The sequence below is a fragment of the Gymnodraco acuticeps genome, unplaced genomic scaffold (assembly GCF_902827175.1).
Source record: "Gymnodraco acuticeps unplaced genomic scaffold, fGymAcu1.1, whole genome shotgun sequence".
NCBI lineage: Eukaryota > Metazoa > Chordata > Actinopteri > Perciformes > Bathydraconidae > Gymnodraco > Gymnodraco acuticeps.
Genome location: NW_022989974.1, coordinates 3,871,898 through 3,896,036, shown reverse-complemented (window position 1 = coordinate 3,896,036; position 24,139 = coordinate 3,871,898). Strand labels below are relative to the sequence as shown.

Sequence of the window (24,139 nt, the reverse complement as noted above, 5' to 3'; positions counted from 1 at the left end):
TATCTAAACATATACTAACTATGGATGGCATTAATTTGGCCTCCAGTGAGACTGTAAGGAATCTTGGTGTTATATTTGAAGGATTGATCCTTTAACGCCCACATAAAATCAATTTCAAGGACCGCCTACTTCCATCTACGTAACATTGCACAAATCAGGCATATGCAGGCTATAGCCCACTTACTATATTGCATCATAAAAGGATACAATCTCCTGAAAAAGCTTGTAAGTTGACCTTTAGTTGCTATTGAGTTGTCAACTACTATTTCCCTATTTAAAAACAGACTCCCTATCAAATAAATATGAATGCAAAAAAAGTTGTGTATGGGTAGCATTTCTGGCATTTCAACAAATTAAAAACGATGATATATATAATATATGTTAAAGGAAAATAGAAAGACTAAACCATTTAAAAGACAAGATAGAAAAAAATGAAATAAGCCTTTACCTATTCCTGGTGGGAAACACATATTAAGCTCAGTCTTTGCTTTAAAGTTTTTTTACATGATTGTTTCTCTCTTTTATTTCTGACTTGTTTTGATTTATCTATCTCTTGATTTTCAGCATTTATTGGCAGCTTACTCCTATTCTTTATTAGTTTTGTTCTACTTTGTTCTAGAAAGCTTCCCACCATAATTGGTTGAACTACATTTTTGTAATCAACTTTCCTGTTTTGATTATATTCTGTAAGCAAAGTGCTGAATAAAACAATATTAAACAATGTTTAGCAGGACGTGACGTCATCAGAAGTGAGGTCACAGGAACTGAAAAACATATACAACAAAGATGGCGGCCACCAGCGAGGCAGTGGTGAATCCAGCACACGTGGAAACAACGAAGAAGGTAACTGCGAATAAGTTGTTTGTGACATAGTTAAACTTTGAATAACGTCATCTGAGAAAGACCTTGATGTTTTAAAACAAAACTAACACACTCAATGTAGCACTAGTTTTTCTAACACTGCGCAGTTAATGCAAGCAGCGTGTGTGTGAGTTTGCGGGTTTTTTCGTGAGGTGAGATTACCCTTTTTTCTATTTTCACAGATAAATAAACCCACATCGGAACCATGTATACTGGTCTTGCATTCGGATAGTTCGTTATAAATGTTCTGAAAAAAGCGTGCACAATACGTGTACACTTTGAGGTTAATTTGCACAGGAGAACATAGGAGTGTTCACACTTTTTGGGTGTATTGCTACAAGTGCTGCAGTTTGGACCTGCGACACGTTTAATATTAGTAATAATAAAGAATAATAAGGCAAGTGCTGCTACCGCTTTGCAGAAGCTTAGCATAGTTACTGCACTAGTTGTCCCTAACATATTGTAAGCATATGTGTACATGTCAGAATCAGAAATCCTTTATTTGTCCCACAGCGGGGAAATGTACAGTATTACAGCAAAAAGTGGCATAGCACGAGAAAAAGGCATGCATTTATAATAATAATAGATTTAATTTGTTAGCGCTTTTACAGGTGCTCAAAGACGCTTTACAGATATAGTGAAGAGAAAATAAAATAAAGGAACAACAAATAAATAAATAGTTAAAGGATACGCTAACTTATTAAACATAGAGAAGAAAACCACACATGATTAAAAAATAGAGCTATTTAGTACACATCAATGGCTTAAAACGAGGAGCAGCAACTTAAAGTAGTTAGTGACATAGATATAATTACGTGTTGAGACGTTATTAAAAAAAAATTGGGACATTTATAACAATAAAGGTGATCATTGCACAGTATTGAAAGAAAAGTGACTATATTGCACATTGCAGGTTTAAAGCACTAGTCAATATTGTGTGTGGTAGTCTACAAGGGGAGACATGTACGTACCGGTACTGTAGACCAGGGGTTCCCAACCTTTATTGTGCCAAGGACCGGCAGATACATTAAAAAAAAATCGCGGACCGGTTGTCAATTTTAACTGATTTTAATATTTACTCACCACCAGCAGGTAGCAACAGAGGCTAATTGTAGCCTATGTAACAGCCTGAACAAATACTAGAACAATATGCATCCAAAACATATTAATGTTTAAAAAAGAACCGGTGTCGTTTTTTGGTTTTTCAGAGAAACTGAAAACCAAAAAACCGAGTTATTCAGTTTTTAAACCAAAACGGGAAAACAGATAAATCAACGTTTTGGCTTTGTTTGTATGATTTACGGATAATCATGGGAAAACAAGGAGAAGGCCATTATGAAGGGTGTGTGTGTGTGTGTGTGTGGGTGGTAGGGCTGTGCAATTAATCGTATTTTAATCGCGATTACGATTATGGTTTGCGACGATTATGAAAACAGCATAATTGACAAAATACGATTATTTTGCTGGGTGCGCTTCACCCCTCCCTAAAAGCCCACTCGGCCACGTAGTAGTGATATGTGTTGTGAGTGTTCAGCGCAAGCGCAGATGTCAGAACAAGAGCAGCAACTCGTTAAAAAGAAGGGTACAACTATTTCCACTATTTGGAAGTACTTTGGCATTCAGGAGTCCGACCTGGAGCAAAATAAAGTAGGCCTACAGTGCAGGATTTGTTACCAGGTTGTGTTGGCACCACACGCTAACACAACCAATCTCTTTAATCATCTGAAATACAACCACAAAGTGCAATACGACCAGGCAATAATACAACAAAAAGCAGATGCCGCTCGACTTCATCCACCACATCATCACAGTCATCGATTCAGGACGCATTGTACAGAGCAACGGCCTACGCGACGAGCTCGCAGAGACACAGAGATATTACAGGTGCCATTACATTTCACATCGCTAAAGATATGTGCCCAGTTAGCACTCTTAGCAACCAGGGCTTTAAGCAACTTGTCAACACGTTGGACAAGCGTTACGCGATGCCGTCTCGGTATTATTTCATTCGGTATTAGGCTATGTGACAAATGCCGTGGGGAAGTTGAGAGAGATGTGGCTTCAGCTGACTACTTTGCCACCACAACGGACCTATGGTCTAGCCCAGGGGTGCCCAACCAGTCGATCGCGAGATGTGTCTAAAAATAGAACAACAATATTCTGTTTTATCGTTAATGTCCTGTAACATAATCTTCCTGTGCCAGAATAATGCACTTGAATGCATCAAAGCTTTGTGATTGGCCGGCGTCACCCCTGTGTCGGGGCGTGGCTGTGGGTCTTCAGTACAGGTGGCAATAACGTCACCTGCCTGCGCTCATCTCTGAAACCAGACCATGTAAACAGGCTGGTGTTTCTAGCAAAACATCTTTAAGAGATGACACGAGCAGCCCTACCAGCATTTGCCATGGTGGCCTAAACATTTTTATTTGGTCTTAAATTGTAGTTCAACATTTATTTCCTGTTACTTCTGGACCATGACGGTTGGCCAGCCTTCAACGTTTAACTGAGTGGAATAATGAATATGTTTCACCAAAATGTTGGCTATATGTTAAGGAGTGTTCAGTAGGTTGTGACAGTGCACTGCAACATATTTGATTTCATTTATTTTGGTCTAATTTATTTTTATTTATCATATTAATAATATATGTTTAGTATGGTTTTGGAAGTGCGCTCCAACATATTTGTTGATCTTGTTTATTGGTAAAATATTATTTGTTTTAAAGTTCAATAAATGGTCAATGAATAATCGTCAAAATAATCGTGATATCAATTATTGACCCAAATAATCGTGATTATGATTTTTGCCATAATCGCACAGCCCTAGTGTGTGGCATTTGTTTTCAGAAGATATTATGATAGTGACGTTCGTTCCGGTGCATTTAGCTCTACATCGAGATTAAGATTAAACTAATTTATTTTGGGAACACCCGCATATAGGCTACCTATGGATTTAGCCAGATGTGTGTAAATTATTGTTCATGGTCATTTGAAAACAAATGCCGGTGTCGGACAGACACAAACACACCGAACACACAGAGCTGAGCTGAACAGAGTACGTACACACACACACACACACACACACACACACACACACACACACACGCACACATCATGCGCCTTGGTAACTGGACATCTCCTTCATAAAACTAATAAAAGAGGGAGTAATCGGGCAGTTCGATGTGTGTAGAGGTGTGTGTGTGGTTAACACGTAGCAGCCTGCAGTCACTCTTAAGCTGTTCTGATTAAGGTAAACACAGCGAAGGCGGTGCGTAAAAAGGCACATCTTTACCCGCTGGTGCTTCACTTCTCAGAGGCGGAGTTACACGTCCCGCTGCCTCCTGATGCTGCCTGCAGCCATTTCATGAAGTGAAGGAGGTTTTCCTTCTATAAAACAGCTGCGGGCAGCAGATACCGCGAGAGTCCCGGACATGAATTCATAGATCAAGGCAGACTGGTTTACTCTCCTGTTTTGTCAATCCGGTGCTTAAACAAATAGCTCTGCACCCCTGGCCGACATGTCCTTAAAATGAAGTCCGAGTTTGAAATATATCTCAAATAATGTATGCACTGCCATTTCCCCACATAAACATAACAGTCTGCAATTAAACGGTTGTCTCCTGTGCGCTCCTCTTCCTACTTGGCGCACCGGTAACTTTCTCGTGCGCACGAGAGGCTGATACCTGAGCCGCCGAATCCCTCGGAACATCATAAAAGCCATTTTTAACAGTTTTCTAGTGAAAGTTTAACCAGGCTACTGGATGAAATAATATGATTGGTATAGGTGCGAAAATTAAACACTTTTTGAAAAAAATATTATGATCAAATCTTTTTATATATAATTCTGCAAATATTACGATAAACTATAAAAAGCTATTTCGCGGCCTGGCAGTAACACCAGACCGGGGTTGGGAACCCCTGCTGTAGACAGTAAGCATGTATTGTTTGCACCTAAAACAGTAGCAGTATCTGATAAAGGGTCCCTACCTCTTCTAACAAAGTGACTCCAATGTACACTAAACTCTCTGTTTTGTTGTTAACATCGCTTTTGCAAACCTGTTTCCGCTTTGCTCCTCTTAAACAGCCCCCTGCTCGATACTGGGATGAGCTGCAGGACGGGAAGGATGACAACAAAGTTGGAAAAGATGGAGAACAGACTGGAGAGACTCTGCCACAGAAACACGTCGAGAAAGCAAAGAAAAGAAAGAACGATGAGGATCGAGGAGATGCAAAGAAGTTCATCTCAGGGGTAAGTGAATACAAGTAATAATGAAGATTTTTGTATATATCACATTTTCTACAGGGGTTGCAGTTAAAAGTGATATACAAAAAAAAGGAAGAAACAAAGTGCACATACTATATGACAAAGCAATGCTGTTAAATGATAAATACATTTGACGTTTTAGTTAAAAGGCAAGCTAGCAGAGATCGATGGATTGTTTTGGAAGATCTCTTTGATATAAACACAAATAATTGTCGTGTCACTCCGAGAAGTGGGAAATATATCTACGGATTATCACAGGACTGTACATTCTGAATCGTAAATTCAAATACGAACTGTATTCATCCCTAGAGAAATTGTTTATCAGCAGTTGCAATACAAAGTCGGGGGGGGGGGGGGGAAGCAGGTTTAAAAAGAAAAAAGTTGTAATTTGCAAAATACATACGATGTGCATAATGTTGTTAAGGTTCAAAGGGATTGCTTATAGATGTGTATTTACAGTAGCACATATATACTAAAGGTAAGTTGGAATTGTTTTTTTGTTTTTTTAATAACAGGGCAACACAACATGCTTAAATATATATGTTTCCAATATAGCATATCATTGATCGGAATGAAAGTAGAAGTACTTTTGTAACTGGGGTCTATTTCTGATTCTATATCAATATATCTCCCAGCTCTAAAATACGTTACCTTCATTTTTATGCTTGTTCCTACTCTCTCAGAAACCTGACCCTTTCCCTGGGCCTGCACACATTTCTAAAGACAGGATGCAGAAGTTCAAGAGGAGAGATAAAACTAAGAAGGTAAGGTAATCTTTTTGACACGTTGGTAAATAAAAGGAGTTATCTGTTGCTACTAGCTATCTAAGGATCCTTGATTGTTCTCGCTCTAGATTCCCCGGCAGCATTACAAGCTGAAAGACATGATGGCTCGCTCTGATGAAGTTTCAGAAATGGCCCAGAAGCAAGCTGCTAGGATTGACCTCCTACTCCCAGAGGATGCTGGGTAATTTCCTCAAAATGTTGACTGGCTGCTCTGGCTTCAGTATATCATGTGACAGAGATGCAATTTGATAAATGTCACTTCAAGCCTTTGTTTAAAATCATGATTGTGACATGTTTTCCTTCAATCTCAGGTTTCTAGAAGGAGATGAAGATGAGGACACGTGCACAATCTCTCAGGAAGATATTTCAGATGCTGTGGATATAACCTCTGCATCAAAGGTGGGACATTAACTGGACACTCCTGACATTTAAGTGATGGGGCCTTTTGCGATAACACAAACAGCCTCTCTATACCTTGTTCAGGCCACATGTTACTGTTTTTATTTTATCTTTTTAAATATAGCTATTTTTTAACTGATCTTGCTGGGATACAATAAGCTGCAAATAGTAAAGGTCATCCCCAACTTATTGTATTAATATGGATAATGTGTTAGTTAGTGCTGAACTTAACATGGGTTGTAATGCCTATTTCATTAACAAGAATTTAAGAAAATGAAAAATACTGTATGTTCAGGAGGTTACAAGATTGTGTTAATTATTTGTATATTTAGTTTAAAAACAATTTAATGAAGATATGTGCAGGTTAGATGTTGTTCCCCTGGATGAGACCTTCCATTGATTTGTTTTCTCTCACTTTTTTCTCAGTATTTTGATCTGAAACTGTCTCAGTTTGGACCATATCGACTGGATTACAGCAGGACTGGACGGTCAGTATCTCAATCTCCATGCCTGTTCAAACCATGTTTAAAGTGTCTAAGGGTTGCTGTGAATGAGGCGAGTCCGTCAGCCCAGCAATAGGAGAAGATAAACTCCAAATGTTTTCTATCTAAACCCACATTATCTGATTTGTTGCCTCTTTGGATAAGAAGCCATTAACTGCACATATGTTACTAATAAGGAATATTTGCACATTTTGTGTCCACCTGACGAATATTTGCTCTCATTATTAGTTCCGTTTTGTAATATAATATCTGGCTCCCTACCTGCTAAATGCTCGGCTGTGTTTACCTGATAGTGTTAACATTGTCTGACATGCTGGGCAAGAAATGTACAGTGAGTTTCTCAGAGCTTTTTCACTGAAAACAACTACCAGATTGGCCTAAAAACTCCTTATGAGAGTGTTGAGACTCGACCAAGACAATCATGATTCGGTTTGTAAAACTAAAATGATAAAAATACAACATCTATTTAAAAAAATGTTTTGGGTGGAGATGACTTGTACCCATACTGAGTGTGTTGTATTCTGCATAAACTGTAAAGCTGCTTCATGCAAATCTGTGACTTGGGCTATATAAACGCAATGAAATGTTCTAAAACATTCTGTAGAGCTGAGGAAACTGCAGACTTGAACCTTCTGTAGCTTTATCATTCAAAGCGAATCCTTCCACATTATAAAGAAATATTGATTTTTACATTACATTACATTGCATTTAGCTGACGCTTTTGTCCAAAGCGACTTACAATAAGTACATTCGACCAGGAAGACACAACCTTGAAGAAAACAGAATCATATAAGTATATCAGGTTTCATAGAGCCAAACATTTCAAGTGCTACTCAACTGGCTTTAGGTAATCCAGTCCTTTATTGGTATAAAAGTGCTTCGTTAATCGTTCTAACGCTCGAAGTGGAGTCGAAAGAGATGAGTTTTCAGTTTGCGCCGGAAGATGTGCAAGCTATCTGCCGTCCTGATGTCAATGGGGAGCTCATTCCACCATCTTGGAGCCAGGATAGCAAACCCACGTGTTTTCGCCGATGGGAACTTGGGTCCCCCTCGCAGCGAGGGCGCAACGAGTCGTTTGGCTGATGCAGAGCGTAGTGCACGCGCTGGGGTGTACGGTTTAACCATGTCCTGGATGTAGGAAGGGCCAGATCCATTCGCAGCACGGTAAGCAAGTACCAGTGTCTTGAAGTGGATTCTAGCAGTTACCGGAAGCCAGTGAAGGAAGCGGAGGAGCGGAGTGGTGTGGGAGAATTTAGGAAGGTTGAAAACCAGACGAGCCGCTGTATTCTGGATGAGCTGCAGAGGTCGGATGGCACATGCAGGTAGACCAGCCAGGAGGGAGTTGCAGTAGTCTAGGCGTGAGATGACGAGAGCCTGGACCAGAACCTGAGTCGCTTTCTGAGTCAGCTGGGGACGTATCTTCCTGATGTTGTAAAGCGTGTATCTGCAGCAGCGGGTTGTAGCAGCGATGTTTGCAGTGAAGGACAGGTTGTTATCTAGGGTCACACCCAGATTCCTTGCAGTCTGAGTCGGGGAAACAACTGAGGTGCCGATGTTGATTGTCAGGTCAAGAGTTGGACAATCTTTTCCCAGGAGGAAGAGCAGCTCAGTCTTGTCAAGGTTGAGCTTGAGGTGGTGAGCAGACATCCACTGAGAGATGTCAGCTAGACAAGCAGAGATGCGTGCGACGACCTGGGTCTCTGAGCGGGGAAAGGACAGAATTAATTGGGTGTCGTCAGCGTAGCAGTGGTAAGAAAAACCATGCGGGCTAATGACTGATCCGAGCGAGTTTGTGTACAAGGAGAAGAGGAGGGGACCAAGAACAGAGCCCTGAGGGACCCCCGTAGTTAATTGACAAGGGTCGGACTCAGACCCTCTCCAAGTCACCCTGTAGGTACGGTCTTTCAGGTATGAGGTGAGGAGGGAAAGTGCAGAGCCAGAAACTCCAAGTTTTTGGAGAGTGCGAAGGAGGATCTGATGATTCACCGTGTCGAATGCAGCAGACAGGTCCAACAGGATGATGACAGAGGAGAGGGATGCAGTTTTGGCAGTGTGCAGTTCCTCCGTGACCGCAATGAGAGCAGTTTCTGTGGAGTGACCTGCCTTGAAACCAGACTGGTGCGGATCCAGAAGGTTGTTCTGATTGAGATAACAGGAGAGTTGTTTAAAGACAGCGCGTTCAAGTGATTTAGACAGGAACGGGAGGAGAGAGACAGGCCTGTAGTTTATAACATCAGACGGGTTGAGAGTGGGTTTCTTTAGGAGAGGGTTTACTCTTGCCTCCTTGAGACTGTTTGGAAAGTGACCAGAAGTTAGAGAAGTGTTGATGAAATGGTTGAGAAACGGTAGAATATCAGGAGCGATAGTCTGAAGGAGGTTTGAAGGGATAGGGTCCAGAGGACAGGTGGTAGGGCGGGCAGAGGTAATGAGGGTAAGAACCTCACTTGGAGAGAGAGGGGAAAAGGAGGTTAGTGTGTTGGTGGAAGGAAGGTCTGGTGACCCAGCGGTGAGTAAAGGTGAGTCAGAAAAAGAAGAGCAAATATCATTAACCTTTTTTTCAAAGTGGGTAACAAAGTCGCTTGACAGAAGTGAGGAGGGGGGAGGAGCTTTTGGAGGGTCCAAGAGGGTGGAGAAGATGGAAAATAGTTTTTTAGGATTGGAATAGGAAGATTGGATCTTATCTTGAAAGAAAGTGCTTTTTGCCTGAGAGATCGAAGCAGAGAAAGAGGAGAGGAGAGCTTGATAGGTTAGGAGGTCGTCACGGTGTTTGGATTTCCACCATTTCCGCTCTGCTGCCCTAAGGACGGTTCTATTAGCACGCAGTGCATCATTTAGCCAGGGAGCCGGAGGGGACTGACGAGCCTGCCGAGATGTCAGAGGACAGAGCGAGTCCAGAGTGGATGAGAGAGTAGAGAGGAGAGTTTCTGCAGCAGAGTTTGGAGGCAGTAGTTGGAACGAATCAGAGGAAGGGAGGGCTGAGAGCACCGACGAGGCAAAGGTAGAGGGAGAGAGGGAGCGAAGGTTACGGCGGACAAGTGTAGGATGGGAAGAGATTAGTTTGTTATGTTTGGAAAGGGATAGAGAGAATGAAATGAAGAAGTGATCGGATGTGTGGAGCGGGTTTACAGAGAGGTTAGAAGTAGCGCAGTTCCTTGAGAATATGAGATCAAGGACATTGCCAGCTTTATGAGTCGGTGGGGACGGAGAGAGTGAGAAAGCAAAGGCGGTTAACAGAGATGTTAGTTCGTCTATCTTCCCCATCTGGAGGTTGAAGTCTCCGAGAAGTACAGCGGGAGGGCCAGTTTCAGGGATGTGTGAGAGGAGATGATCTAATTCCTCCAAGAAGTCCCCCAAGGCGCCTGGTGGACGGTAGAGAACAACAATGGTTAACTGTATAGGATGGGTTACTGTGACGGCATGGAACTCAAAGGTGGAAGGAGTAAAGTTAGGTAGCTTGAAGAGGGAAAAGCTCCATTTGGGAGAGAGCAGGAGACCAGTGCCACCTCCTCTGCCAGTGGGTCTGGGTGTATGGGAGAAGGAATATGCAGTGGAGAGAGCTGCTGGGGTGGATGTGTTGGATGGAGTAATCCAGGTCTCAGTGAGAGCAAGGAAATCCAGAGACTGCAGGGAGGTGTAGCCAGAGATGAAGTCAGCCTTAGGAACAGCTGACTGGCAGTTCCACAGGCCACCTGAAACTAGATGATGGATCTCAGTGGAGCACGTGGGATAGACGAGAGCAGGCCGGTTATATCGATTAGGAGATACACGGGGCCAGTGATAATTGCGAGAAGACACATGAACAGGAATGGAGAAAATACACATGATTATAGCATGAGGGGCTAAACAACAAAAGTAAAAATTATAAACGCCAACGATACTTAGCTCAATCAAAGTAGGATTTGCCTCCTCTTTGCCTCCCTCGTGACTCCCGTAGGACTCTAATGTCTTTGTCAGTCTTACTCCCGTAGGACTCTAATGTCTTTGTCAGTCTTAGCCTGTCTGCCGCTGAAGCTGCCGCTCCAGGAAAGAGCTACCCGAAATGGACGCCTGATTGCTCAGTTCTCACAGCTGAAGTTAATTAGTTAACTATCTACAGCTGATGGGCGACAATAGACTGGCCCTGCCTATGTTAATAATGCAGGCTTGAGTGCTGAGAGCTGTAAAGCAGGTTTCGCCTGAGCAGATCTGAGATTTAAAATCTCTCAAAAGCGATTTAGCCGTTTTAGCTACAGTAACAATTATACAGAGTCGAATAAATGAAACCGAGAAGTCTAATTAAACAAGAATATAACTTACAGTGGTTGCTGCGTCAATAGGTAATGTTGTCACCGGGTCCAGATGCACACTGTTTGATTTAATGTTTGTGCATTTTGTTCACAGTGTGTTTTCTTGGTTTCAGACATCTGCTGCTCGGTGGAAGGAGAGGCCATATTGCTTGTATAGACTGGCAGACCAAACGGCTAATGTGTGAGATAAACGTGATGGAGTCCATCAATGATGTAAAGTAAGTCATACGCCTCACATTGTGCAGAGCTACACAGCGCACTTTGTAAAACGCAATAATGCTTTACTTAACAGTAACTGTTAGGGGTGTAACGGTACGCGTACCCGTACCGAAATTATTCGGTACGGGCCCTTCGGTTCGGTACACGTGTGTGTACTGAACGAATATAACGTTAAACGTAAAAAATTGAGAACACTTTTTGGAAGTAATCTCAGGTGCTGCGAGTAATTTGCTCACATTGGGTTCAGCGCGTCATAGAGCGACCAAGTCATTTCATTGGACGAGAGGCATACTAGAGAGCTGGTCACAGGGATTAATTCAAATGTAGTCAGTAATTTGAGGAACTGTCGAAATGGCGAACGCAGATAAAGTTGAGCTCGAAAATCCTCCAGCATCATTGAAGTCTCCGGTTTGGGAACATTTTGGTTTCGCAGTTACGTACAAGGATGACGGACAAAGACAGGTGGACCGAACCAAAGCTGTTTGTCGGCATTTTTCAACTAAAATTGGTTACGCGGCTGGCAATACATCAAACTTGCACACTCTTGAAAAGGCATCACCCGAACGTGAATATCACCGGTACCAAAAGAAAAAAGACTGAAGTGCAAACCCAACTCCCGCTAGCATTTAAGCCTCCACCACTCGCAGAGTTCAGACCGAGCCAAAGCTATTACAAACGCCAAATATCCTTATGTTGCCATGTTAGCAAAGCGCTACCTGGCTGTATCTGCTACCTCTGACCCTAGCGAGGGGGTGTTCTCCACAGCAGGAGACTTTGTTAGTGCCAGCAGATCTGCCCTTTCGGCAAGCAATGTGGACAAGTTCATCTTTCTTTAAAAAAACATGAAAATACAATGACAAGCAAGTCATTATGTCAAACTGGCTGCTTGGGTACTAGTACAGTACAGTTCAAATACAGATTATTTCAGTTCATCGAAATGCTGCACCTTAATGTTTATTTTATTTAGTATTTATTTGAGTGAATACATTATTCACAGTTTAATAATACTTCAAAAAAAAAAATATATATTTTATGTTTTTGTGATAATTTGTTCTGCTGTACCGAACCGTGACCTAAAAACCGAGATACGTACCAAATCGAAACGTTTGTGAACCGTTTGTGAAACCTCTTTCCTCTAAACACAAACATTTCTGCTTCATCAAGGTGGCTCCACAGTGAGGCCATGTATGCGGTGGCTCAGAAGAAGTGGCTGTATATCTACGACTCCAATGGCATCGAGCTCCACTGCATCCGCAAATTTAACGACGTCCTTCGAATGCAGTTCCTCCCATACCACTTTTTGCTAGCAACAGTGGTGAGTTGATTAAACCTGTTCGTCCAGGTCATTTATACAAGCTATTGCATTTTACTTTGAAAGTATTACCACAATTACAAAAGCTTGCCAACCTGTTTGTCATGTGTTTGTCATGTTCAATAGATTTTTTACATTTCTTCTTTATTTAACCAGGTTAAATACTCAATAAGACTCAAATCTATTTTTCAAGAGAGACCTGGCCATGAAGACAAGTTATCAGACGCTATAAAAGAGTTCAATCAATATCAAGTAGTTTCCAAACTATGTCGAGCAGGCGTTTTTAAAACCTGACACTTTGAGGCCCCCTATAGATAAGCAGTCGGATTGTTTAAGCCATCTATTGTTTACATTTGAGCAAATCGTTAACAGTATGACATCTTGTACTCGATTACTTTGATAATGAAAGAAAACATAACAAAATAATAATGATTCTTAGGCACATTTCTTATGATTTCTAAGCAGTTTTGTGGATGTTTCTTTGGAAATAATTGTATCACTGGGAAGTTTAGACACTAGAGGTTTCTCAATACTCTAATTTCCCCTCCTCGACTCCTATCCTCAACGCTTAGTCCCGCTCACAGGAGATGCGAGCGGAGGACTGAGGAGTGGAAGCAGCAGGCGGTTAGAGAAATGAGAACTCCTCTCCTCTGAGCGGTCATTTTAAATAGACGTCCATTAATGATGACAGGAGGCACAGCAGCCCTCTGTCTGATGGACAGATGTGTTCATGACCACTTATATATTTATTTTTAATTCATTCACAGTGCGGTATAATGAGACAATAACAGGCTACAGATGCGAACATATATACACACATATATTTATATAAATATATACAATTTCAGAATCAAACAAGTATGAGAGCACTCTCATAATAACGTAACACAATCAGAGACTGGATATATCCCTGTTACGCCCCGGCCTAGGGGAACCTAGGCGCAGCACAAAGTTTGCTCTCTCCCCACTTTTCCCACTCTCAAGACAAAGGCAGAGACAGAGAATATCGTTTGGTAAATTCAATTTAACAAATCTGAATTTCACAAAAATATACTTTCACAACCAAAAAGAAAACCTGCAGAAAGTATGATACAAAAATAAACAAAACAGGAGTAACAAAACCACAAAACGAACTAACCTTAAACACAAAATCTTACCTAACAGAGAAAAATAAATATACAGGCTTCTTACCTACTCTAACTTAAACAGGAGAAAACAAACAATCCAAAAGGGAAAAAGAGTTTGCGCTCCTGAGAAAATAAATCCGTCTACAAAGACAGGTAACGTAAAAATAGCTCACAGCCAGCGGAGAAGGAATGCACCACAGGACAAAAGATCTAAACATGCGTCGCGTTGGGAGTAGGAGAAGTTGAGTCAGAGAGACCGAGAAACTGCACGGCTGCAGCTTAAATGCTCCCGTCTCCTCAGGTGGACAAATCAGCCTGTCGAGGGCAGCCAATCAGCAACCGGACACCACCTGTTCAATCACACGCAGCCACACAAACACAGAAGGAGGAACAAAATCTGCACACAATACACATAACGACCCAGGGTCGTAACAATCCCCCCCTCTCTCTGGTCGCTGAAATGGGGAATTGAAATTACGGGCCAAAAGTTATATTTACAAGTATTAAAAGTAAGCATAGGACACCAAACCAACTGAGACCCGTCTGTCCGCCGCATCTACGCACTGTACAACACACACACCTACACACTGTACCACACACACCTACACACTGTACCACACACACCTACACACTGTACAACACACACACCTACACACTGTACCACACACACCTACAGCTCCTAAAGCATAATCAGGCTACAGCCGTTGTGTATTTTAGTATGTGAAGCACTAAATCAGGGGTGGGCAAACTTTTTGGCTCGGGGGCCACTATGAGTTTTAAAATTTGACAGACAAGCCGGGCCAGTAACAGATCCGGTGAAAAAATATGTAGCTGTCCACTCCTCATTAAACTCCTCATCTGCTCTCAATGTCGACTTTTCTTTTCTTTGGTCCACTCATTGTTACAGATGCAGGTTCAAAGGTGAATTATTGCGTCATTGACGTAACCGTTGACGTGCCTTCTTATGACCCACACAGCGTTTTACGTCGCTGAGTTTCTCCACAACATCGCTCACAACAACATCAATAGAGGACTGCGTCTGGTAGTTTTCAATCATACGAAGCCAGATTAAATTAAATAACTACTTCTGCAACCTTATACCTTTCTCCAGAGTGCCGTTGTGCATTGTTTATTAATGTGGTTCAGCGGCATTACTGCCCGCTGCAGTGCTGCTCGTCCACCGGAGTTTATTCTCCCGCTGTAAAGTTTTCACTGTCTGACTGTCACACAAGCAGCTGATAAATATCCCCCATCCCCATCAGTGAACGTGTTTGAGTATGAATTGACGCTGTTTGGCATCACAACGCTGATATGAAAGTTTCTCTGGCATTCTACAGGTGATGTTAGCATAGCAACCAAAGCTAATCAGACTCTCGTCATATATTGTGGCATAAACCGTTTTCTACACAAAATAAACAGAATCACACTAAGCTGGTTAGTGTTGCCTGACTTTATATAAGTGTTTTTATAAGGGTGTGGTCGCGTTCTAGTCACTTTGCTCAGTGCTACTGCTTGTTACAACTTGTATTCGCTGTACTGTACTAACCGTGAACTGTTATTGCTCAGGTTAATCTTGACCCCCTCCAATGTAAGCGTGACATATTTGGTTCTTAGATCTTGCCGGGTTGCCGACTCCAGCAAAGGTCATTTGTGTCTAGAGTGCGCCATCTAGTGGGATCAACTGAAATACCGGGTATTGTAGGAAAAAGGCAAAAATGAATGCGGTCTTTACTATAATTTTGACAATTTTGTACCAATATTCGGCGGGCCGGATTAAAAAAGCCCAACGGGCCGTATATGGCCCGCGGGCCTTAGTTTGCCCATGCCTGCACTAAATGGTCTTCGAAAAATATCGACTCTTTGTTTGTAGTTATCTACTAAACTAAAGCAAATAAAGAGAGTAGGCCTGTTATACTGAGTGATATATATTATACACACTGCTCTGCTTTCTGCACGGACCTCACGGCTGTTCTCACTGTAAACATTGCGTCGCCGTTCAAGCAGTTACTAAAATAATATCATGGGGATGCATGCAGAGCTGTCATCCGCGGAGGTGCCGGGGAGGACCCATCAGTGTCTCCTTGGTTAGAGCTCCTTCAGAGAGCCTCCTCGATGCTCGGTCCTCGATGTGTATTTAGAGAAATTAGATGTCCTTCAACATGGCGCGCTGAAATCTATTTCCGGGTCACAACCGGAGGACCGAGGAGTCGAGGAGGGGAAATTAGAGTATTGAGAAACCTCTCGGGTGTTTTAAAGTTCCTTACTGAGCTGAGTGTGTTTATAAGCAGGGTACGGTATATTAAAATAAGTTACAAAGTATGCACCGGCCCCTTTCATCTGTATTTTTGCCTCACATTTCTCTCTCAAACATTTGTGTAAAGTAAAATATGAAATGTAAAAGCAATCACCTACTTGTAACCCTAACCCTACTAATTCACTCAAATCAATCTGCTCTGACAAACCTTCCTGTTCTCGCCCTCAGAGTGCCACAAGCTTCCTGCAGTACCTGGATGTGTCTGTTGGAAAGGAAGTGGCAGCCATCAACACCAAGACTGGCCGGCTGGACGTGATGTGCCAGAACCCTCAAAATGCCATCGTCCACCTCGGCCACTCCAACGGCACCGTCACCCTGTGGTCGCCCAATCAGAAAGAAGCTCTCGTCAAGATGCTCTGTCACCAGGGGGCCGTGCGCTCTGTGGCTGTAGACAAGACGGGCACGTGAGTCTAAACATGACACTTTAATGTCAAATTAATTGCAGTAGAAACATCATCATGAAAGGTTTTAGGGGTTGTAGGCGAAGCGTAATGCCCACCCTCCACTTTGCCCCAGCTCAACCATCGCCCTGTTTCGATCCATGTGCATCCCCACATCATAAATATGCTCTGTATTTCATTTCGAGCTCATTAAATGTTTCAACTTCCATCTTTTGAAAGTGTAAAATGTCTTTGTTATCATTGACAATATATTTTTCTTTTTTTTTAACCCACCACCTGGAGACAAACTTATTTTTAAGGATTCAGTTTTATACTTGGCTTTGCATCGTGCCACAATCAATATTTTTATGATGGGGCTTGCGTTTTCACCCACTAACCATAATTACAGTGATCTAAACAGACACCAGTTTGCAGGTAAATTAATGCGTCTTTCAGATTCTGAGTATAATATTTTATGTTTTTATTAAAGTACTTAGAATAGTACATGGTTTGTGTTAAGCTAATGTTATGATTGTAACTTCAGATGACTACAAAAACAAATAGATGATCATTTAATCTATCGATACACACAGTGAATAGCATGTTCTTTTTAATGCATCTTTCCGTTATAATATTCTGTGAATTGTGCATAGTGCTGGTGCTCCCAGGCAGAACTGTGGGTGGTTTGAAGTGAACCATTTGTAGAAGAAAGCCATACATCAGGGGTGCCCAACCAGTCGATCGATCGCGGGGAAATTCCCAGTCGATCGCGAGATGTGTCTAAAAATAGAACAACAATATTCTGTTTTATCGTTAATGTCCTATAACATAATCTTCCTGTGCCAGAATAATGCACTCGAACGCATCAAAGCTTTGTGATTGGCCAGCGTGACCCCATGTGTCGGGGCGTGGCTGGTGGGCAGTGGGCAGTGCACTAGTTCGCTAAGGTTGTCCGTGTCAACAGGAGTGACAGTCCGCACACACACAAGACCGCAATTATGGCAGAAGCAAAACATATATAATTTTCACTCCGAGTGGGAGGTTGATTTTTCTATTCCAATTCAAAGTCCATCTGCAATGCGAGCGTAGCTTTATCGAAGAAGGGTAATTTAGGAGCGGCATTTCAAAACAGTGCACAAACGCTACGAGACGGAATTCCCTCCTAATTCTGCCCTACGCTCCAAAAGGGGAGGGGCCTGAGAGCACAGCTAAATGCACAGCAGTCCATTTTCACCAGGCCCAACAACAAGAGCAAGGCTGCTACCAGAGCATCTTATCGTGACACATGAAGTCTTTCAAAGACGGCGAAGTTGTGAAAGAATTATTCCTGGAGGCTGCCGACGCGCTTTTGGGGGACAGTACAAATAACAGTAGCATTTCAACAGGTTTTTGATATAATAAAAACTCAAGTTAGATGCAGTTATTAATCAGCTGTAAGTTTGAGTTTGTTTGAACTTATTCATTATAATATTGTACAAAATGGTATAAGAATGCAAACTTAAATTGATTATAGTCTATTATCAATTCTGGTTAAGAAACTAGTGTTGCTTGCATCCTATTTTTTTAAAGGCATTTCTTTTTATAATCTACTAAAATGCAACAAAAAAATTGTTTGATTCTATTCATTTTGTCTAGGGATGCACAATATTGTTTTTTTGATACCGATACCAATAACTTCCTGCTTCTCAAGACCGATACCGATAACCGATAATAATATAATATATATATATATATATATATTAAATGTACCTGTAGTTTTTGCACACCTGGTGGTAAAAAAAAGACTAGTAGTGGGCAAATGACATGACATCATGACTATAGCTGCTTTCACACCGCAGGACTTTCCGTACTTTAGTGCCGGCACTAAAGTACCACGGCACTGAATCCGCCAGGGGGCTCGTGCCAATCGCATTCACACCGCAGTACTTTCCCTGAGGCAAGATTACGCTGACGTCACTTCGTCTTCTTCTTCTCTGGGTTTACTGGCAGGCCGCAAAACCACTTCACGGCGAGTACAAAAAAAAACGAGAGAAGAAGAACTACACGGGGGAGGGGGTATAAAGCCCACCCGCTGTATGAGGCATTTGTTTACTTTCCGACCTCAGACATGATGGAGTTCATAAGGGTAATTTACAAATAAAATACCCCATTATAACAATGGACTTTATCTTTATGTATTTATTATATATTACCCCCTCAGGCTGATTTTGGAAAAGGACATTAACCCTTGTTTGGTGTTTTTCCCTTATTTATCTAAAACAAATGACATGATAAATTACTTGTTTATGTGTGTAAGACTTGTGTTTCTGCCCCTGCCATTGCTGCACAAGGTTGCAACATTGTAGATAAATTCAACCACCGACACCTGTCTGCTCTCACATTCTTCTATTCTGCAAATTTGGGGTGGGACACAATAAATAAAGCTTCGCCAGTTTTATTGTTTTATTGCACAGTCAATACATAACAATAACGGCATCACGCTGTTCCAGGTGTGTCGTATGCATGTAAATTGAAGTTAAATAAAAGTGTGAAATGTAAAATAAAGTGTAAGTAGTTTCAAAACAATGTAACAGTGGCAATATATATATATATATATATATATATATATATATATATATATATATATATATATATATATATATATATATATATATATATATATATATATATATATAATAACAATAGAAAATCGTTACCACTCTTATTATTGTGGTCTTTAATTTTTTTATAGTCCTGCCTGAGTTTCTTTATTTTTACCCGGCATCCGTGTGCACTGTGCACGATTCCCAGCTCAAGTAGCTTTTGCGAACATCGCTCAAAACATTTGGAGTTGGGAACTGCTTTCTGTAGAAGCTGCTGCATCCCGTCCTCGGAGTAAATTGCCAGAAGCGCCGACACTTCCTCATCATTCCACCGCTCCGGTGTTGTAGTAGGCTACGTGTGGTCATAACTGCTTTAAAGTACAAAAAAACGACTCGCTCAGGTGTGGATGTGGTTTTGTAGCAAGGAAAAAAATGGCTGCCTAACAAAAAAAATTCAGAGTCTAACGTGGTTTGTAATTCGCCCAGCCAATAGAAATAGAATAGAAATTGGCACTCTTTTATCACCAGGTTCGTACCACCTCTCTAGCAGGGACTGAAAATGGCCAAAAGAGTTCCCGGCACTGAGTAGTCCCGGCGGTGTGAACTCGACATTATTGGTACTAACGGAACTAAAGAACCAAAGTACCAGGGAAAGTCCTGCGGTGTGAATGCGGCTTATGATGACGTTAGAGATCGTTTTAGCCCTGGGGTCGTCTCTGGCAAACTTCTTGCCTTTTTCAAAAGCCTCGTCGATAGGTAAAAGCCCCGGTGCCTTTGCAGCTGGCTTTGGATTCGCCGCTGGTTTAGCAGCGCAAGCGTCTTCGTACGCTTTTAACACACCATCGTAGCGATGGCGATGTTTCAGGTGACTAATCAGGTTGGAAGTATTATAGCTCGTTGCCTTTTTCCCTCCTCGTGGAACTTCTGCATTGCATTTGTTAATACAAATAGCAAGCGAACTATCTAACTCTGAAACTTTGAAATAGTCCCATACTACCGACGACATGTTTGTTTACTGTCCTGGCTTCACGGCCGCACACCATTTACGTCACAGCCAGGCATGAGTTAGGGAGCGCTGGATTTGTGAAAAACTCCCCTCTTCCTAAACCACTAATACCACAGTACTAGCAAACTGGGAGGAGCCGAGTGAAAAACAAGCGCCCCTCATCCCAATCCACCCACACCGCAGTATTTTTTTCTTTTTTTCTACCCAAAAAATATATTGTATATTATCGGGCTATTAATACTTTTATCGGGATGACGTCATAATTCCTAATATCGGACCGATAATTATCGTGCACCACTAATTTTGTCTTTTTTATTGCACTGTTGCAGCAGATTCCTGTAGCTTCAGATCTGAGTTGTCTTATTAGTAAGCCTAATTTATACTTTTGTAGCAACACTATTTTTATATAATGACAAAGAAAGGGTTCAGAGTCTTTTCTTTTTTCCTGTGTCATATGTGGCAGCACTGTTCAATGTTTCTTGAAAACATTACCCACTGTAGTATGCGACGTGTGAATAAACTCTGTATCAACAACACTGTTGTGTAGCTTCAGTTAAGTACTTGTATGTGTGTAGATTAGAAAGAGGTAAGATAAAGGATCTGTAGTATTAATAAGTATGAAGTATTAATCGTACAAAGGTCAGTTTTATACAAGTAGAAGTGTGTATTTTCCTGGTAGTAGGCTGTCAGTAATGGCTACGCCTCTCTATTTGGACTGGTAGATCTCGGCAGACTGGCCACTTTAAAAGTAGCTCTCGGTTAAAAAAAGGTTGGGCACCCCTGCCATACATGCTGAAATACTTTACAGTTGAATAACTAATATATGTTTTGTTGTGAGCTGCAGTTTTCTGAATGTCCACCAGAGAGCAATTTTTCGTTGTGCTCTCATCTTGGCAGATACATGGTGACATCTGGTATGGATAAAAAGCTGAAGGTATACGACATTAGAGCCTTCAAGCCCCTCAAGTCCTACTTCCTTCCTGCTGGAGCATCCTGTCTGTCCCTGAGCCAGAGGGGGCTGCTGTCGGCTGCCACTGGGGACATTGTTCAGGTCATTATCTGCACCACACTGCACAGATCCTGAGCTCTCATCGGAACATGATCAGGCCTTCACACAGGAAGTGATGCATTTGCTGTGGGTTATCAAATGAAAACGTCTGGTTATGATCAGCAGAAACACTGTTGTTCAGAGGAAAATGTTGTAATCACAGACATTTGAATGTACTGATAGTGTTACCAAAAGAATGACATTGCTGGATGGCAACATGCTGTTTTACTTACTTTACCAAAATGTCCTTACAAAGTACGTTTCCTCTGAAGAGCAGTGCAATCAGGAGCTAATTTTAAGAAAATTGAGACACAGTTCTGAGTCACATGTTGCGTTAAATTAAAAGGAGATTTCAACATGAATTTTGTTGAAAGAAAACACTGATTCCTTTTTATCTATAATTGGAAACTGTATATACATGTCACATGTTGTACTGCTTAGCTGACATGTTCTGCAGCTGAACTCTGACTGACTGATTTCCTAAATTCTTAATTAATACCATTTAATAATGAACATTGTCCATTGAAGGAATCTAAAGTTTCCTTTTTGCTCTGTTCTAAGAGATTGTTTGGAAACTAGGGGACGTTTTGGGATAAGTAATCTAAGAGAAGTGAGTGTTCAAACAACACGAGACCTCATTTTTCAGTTACATCAGCAAAACTCAGTTAAAAATAAACACGTGGGATTTTCCTGCTGTGACAAGCCAAAACGTCTGCTATGAACAAGGTCTGCAGTGACTTCTTCTGGCCAAAGATAGAACAAAAAAAAACTGCTGACATTTTGTACCTTGTGGCTATACATTACCTCTGACATTGCACAAAGTCATTTTGATGAAACATGCATAAGAGTGCAACTTTTGACCCTCCTATCACCTAATCTGTGTCTGAAACTCTCCCTGCAGGTGTACAGAGACGTGTGGAGCACTCCAGTCACTAAACCCTACATGGCTCACAGAGTTCAAAGAACAGTTTGGGGGATGCACTTCTGTCCATTTGAGGATGTCCTCGGGGTGGGGCACGGAGAGGGTTTCACCAGCATGCTCATACCAGGTACGACTGGATTTCGATATTCCTTATTTCAAATAAGTCTCAAAATGAGGATAGAGTGTGATGTAAGAAAATATTTGTTAAGCTCAATGTGGCCCTGATGGGTTGAACCAATCGTATCAGCTGCCATTAATGAACTCTTTATTTATATTTACAGGTGCGGGAGAGCCCAACTTCGACGGTCTGGATTCAAATCCATATCGCAGTGCTAAGCAGAGGCAGGAATGGGAGGTTAAGGCCCTACTGGAGAAGATCCACCCAGAGCTCATCACCCTCGACCCCACTGAGCTGGGACAGGTGGACCAAGCCACCTCCCAGCAGAAGCACCAAGACAGGGTCCAAGCTCTGGTTAGTATCTGGAACTATCCTAGTAGCACACATTTGATTTTAGATCTGTTCATTTTTATATACTGAATCATAGCATGTATCCACCTTTCTAAAAGTCCATTTTGTCTTCCTAGGGCTTTGATCCACTTGCCAAAGAAAAGTTTATTCCCAGGTATAAGAAGAAGGGTCGTAGTTCTGCCGGCAGTATTGAAAGGCGCAAGAGACAAGTGGCTAATGAGGACCTGAGGGTAAGTAATCAGAGATATACGTTTGAGTGTGATCTTTCTGCAATATCTGCACTGTTTGGCTCATTTCTCGTTTCTTTTGACTTGTTTACCCCTCAGGAGACAGTACAGCAATCTTCAGAGGACAAAATGAAGATTGAAAAAGAGAGAAAGGAGAGGGAGAAGAAGGAGGTGTTGTTATCGAGCAAGAAATCTGCTCTGGACAGATTCAAAAAATAAAAAAGGCGGATCCTTTGTGCAACCCAAAACCCAGTGACATTCTGTGGGCGTGACCTTTGAACTTCACATAAAGGACAAATTGTATTGTACACATTACTCCACCGTGGGAACAGAACACAAGCTGTAGAAATTCTGGAGGCAGTCAGCTTAATTAAAACAAATTCTGTTGGATGGCACATCATCAGTAATCAATGTTGAGCACAGTGAAAGGGTAGTTCTATTTAGTGTCTGTAGCCTGAAGCATTTCCTGTCTACATGGCTAGATAATGTGAGGTGCCATGACTAGCATGGGTGTCAGCAAGAATTTGTGTCAAGTTGTATACTTCTCCTGATTAACATATTTTTCATAAATGTTTGACCTTCATTGCTTTGAAGGCTGAACTGTATGAGCGTTTGTCAAATGTTTTATATAAATATGTTCTAAAAAATAAACAACATGATGCCAAGCCTCTAAATTCAGTGTCGCTGGAGATTATGTCTGACTTTAAAATGTGCTATTGTGCTTAACATGTTTTCAGAATGCATTCTTCTTTTTTCAGATTGAGTCCCTCCAAATTCTTCTGCAGCTGTATTTAGGCGAAGTCTGACCTACAGTCACTATTGGCAGCAAAAGCAACATACAAAAGAAATCCTGGTAAAGGACAAGAATGCATGAAATTTCATTTAAGATTTTTAGAGTACACGTGGACCTTAGGGATACAGTAATTGCTCAAGCAAAGTATTGTGACAACCGAACCTTCTCTGTTAAACAATCTGTAGTGAATTAAAATGATATCTGATTATAGGGTAGGCTAGCTTTTTAGAGTTTTTCATTCTCTGAACAAGGAGAATTTCTCAGTAACTTGCACTGAATTACTTGTAATGTGGTCGGTAAAAGAGTGACTAAGGCCCAATCCCAAACCACTCCCTCGACCCTACCCCTCCGTGACGGAGTGAACTCCGTCTGTAGCCACACTCGCAGCTCAACGAGGCTCCCTCCTGTCAGATGGAGGGAGTAAATACAGCAGCAAGCTTTGGGGCGGCCTCCCCTCTCTCCGGCAGAAACAGGAAATGCCGTAACTGTATGTAACAACGGTTTCAAATCAGCATCTGTGACAAAAAATGTAAATTTAATAACTCAAATAAAACTAAACATCTTTCATTGTGTTACTTTTTTGTAAAGCTCTTTTAGTTTTAAACCTGATGTTTATAAGCTTCTTAGTTTTTGCAACAGTCTGTA

At 41.6% G+C, this 24,139-nt stretch overlaps 1 protein-coding gene across 1 annotated transcript; it reads left to right on the top strand.

Annotated features, from left to right (window-relative positions):
* The first annotated feature begins 723 nt into the window (after window positions 1-723).
* wdr46 (WD repeat domain 46) lies at window positions 724-23,375 on the top strand. The gene is made up of 14 exons (XM_034211192.1): window positions 724-843; window positions 4,943-5,107; window positions 5,806-5,886; window positions 5,976-6,088; window positions 6,219-6,306; window positions 6,733-6,794; window positions 11,209-11,313; window positions 12,479-12,629; window positions 16,236-16,471; window positions 20,933-21,086; window positions 21,985-22,132; window positions 22,287-22,477; window positions 22,591-22,704; window positions 22,801-23,375. The coding sequence occupies exons 1-14, from the start codon at window positions 787-789 to the stop codon at window positions 22,918-22,920; spliced, it is 1,785 nt and encodes a 594-aa protein (XP_034067083.1). The 5' UTR covers window positions 724-786; the 3' UTR covers window positions 22,921-23,375.
* The last annotated feature ends 764 nt before the right edge of the window (window positions 23,376-24,139 follow it).

Excerpts from the sequence above, each read along its gene's own strand:
- wdr46 (XM_034211192.1), top strand. The coding sequence starts at position 787 with ATGGCGGCCACCAGCGAGGCAGTGGTGAATCCAGCACACGTGGAAACA. Across the intron at positions 11,314-12,478 it reads GAGTCCATCAATGATGTAAA|GTGGCTCCACAGTGAGGCCA; the intron begins GTAAGTCATACG and ends TGCTTCATCAAG. Across the intron at positions 22,133-22,286 it reads CACCAGCATGCTCATACCAG|GTGCGGGAGAGCCCAACTTC; the intron begins GTACGACTGGAT and ends TTATATTTACAG.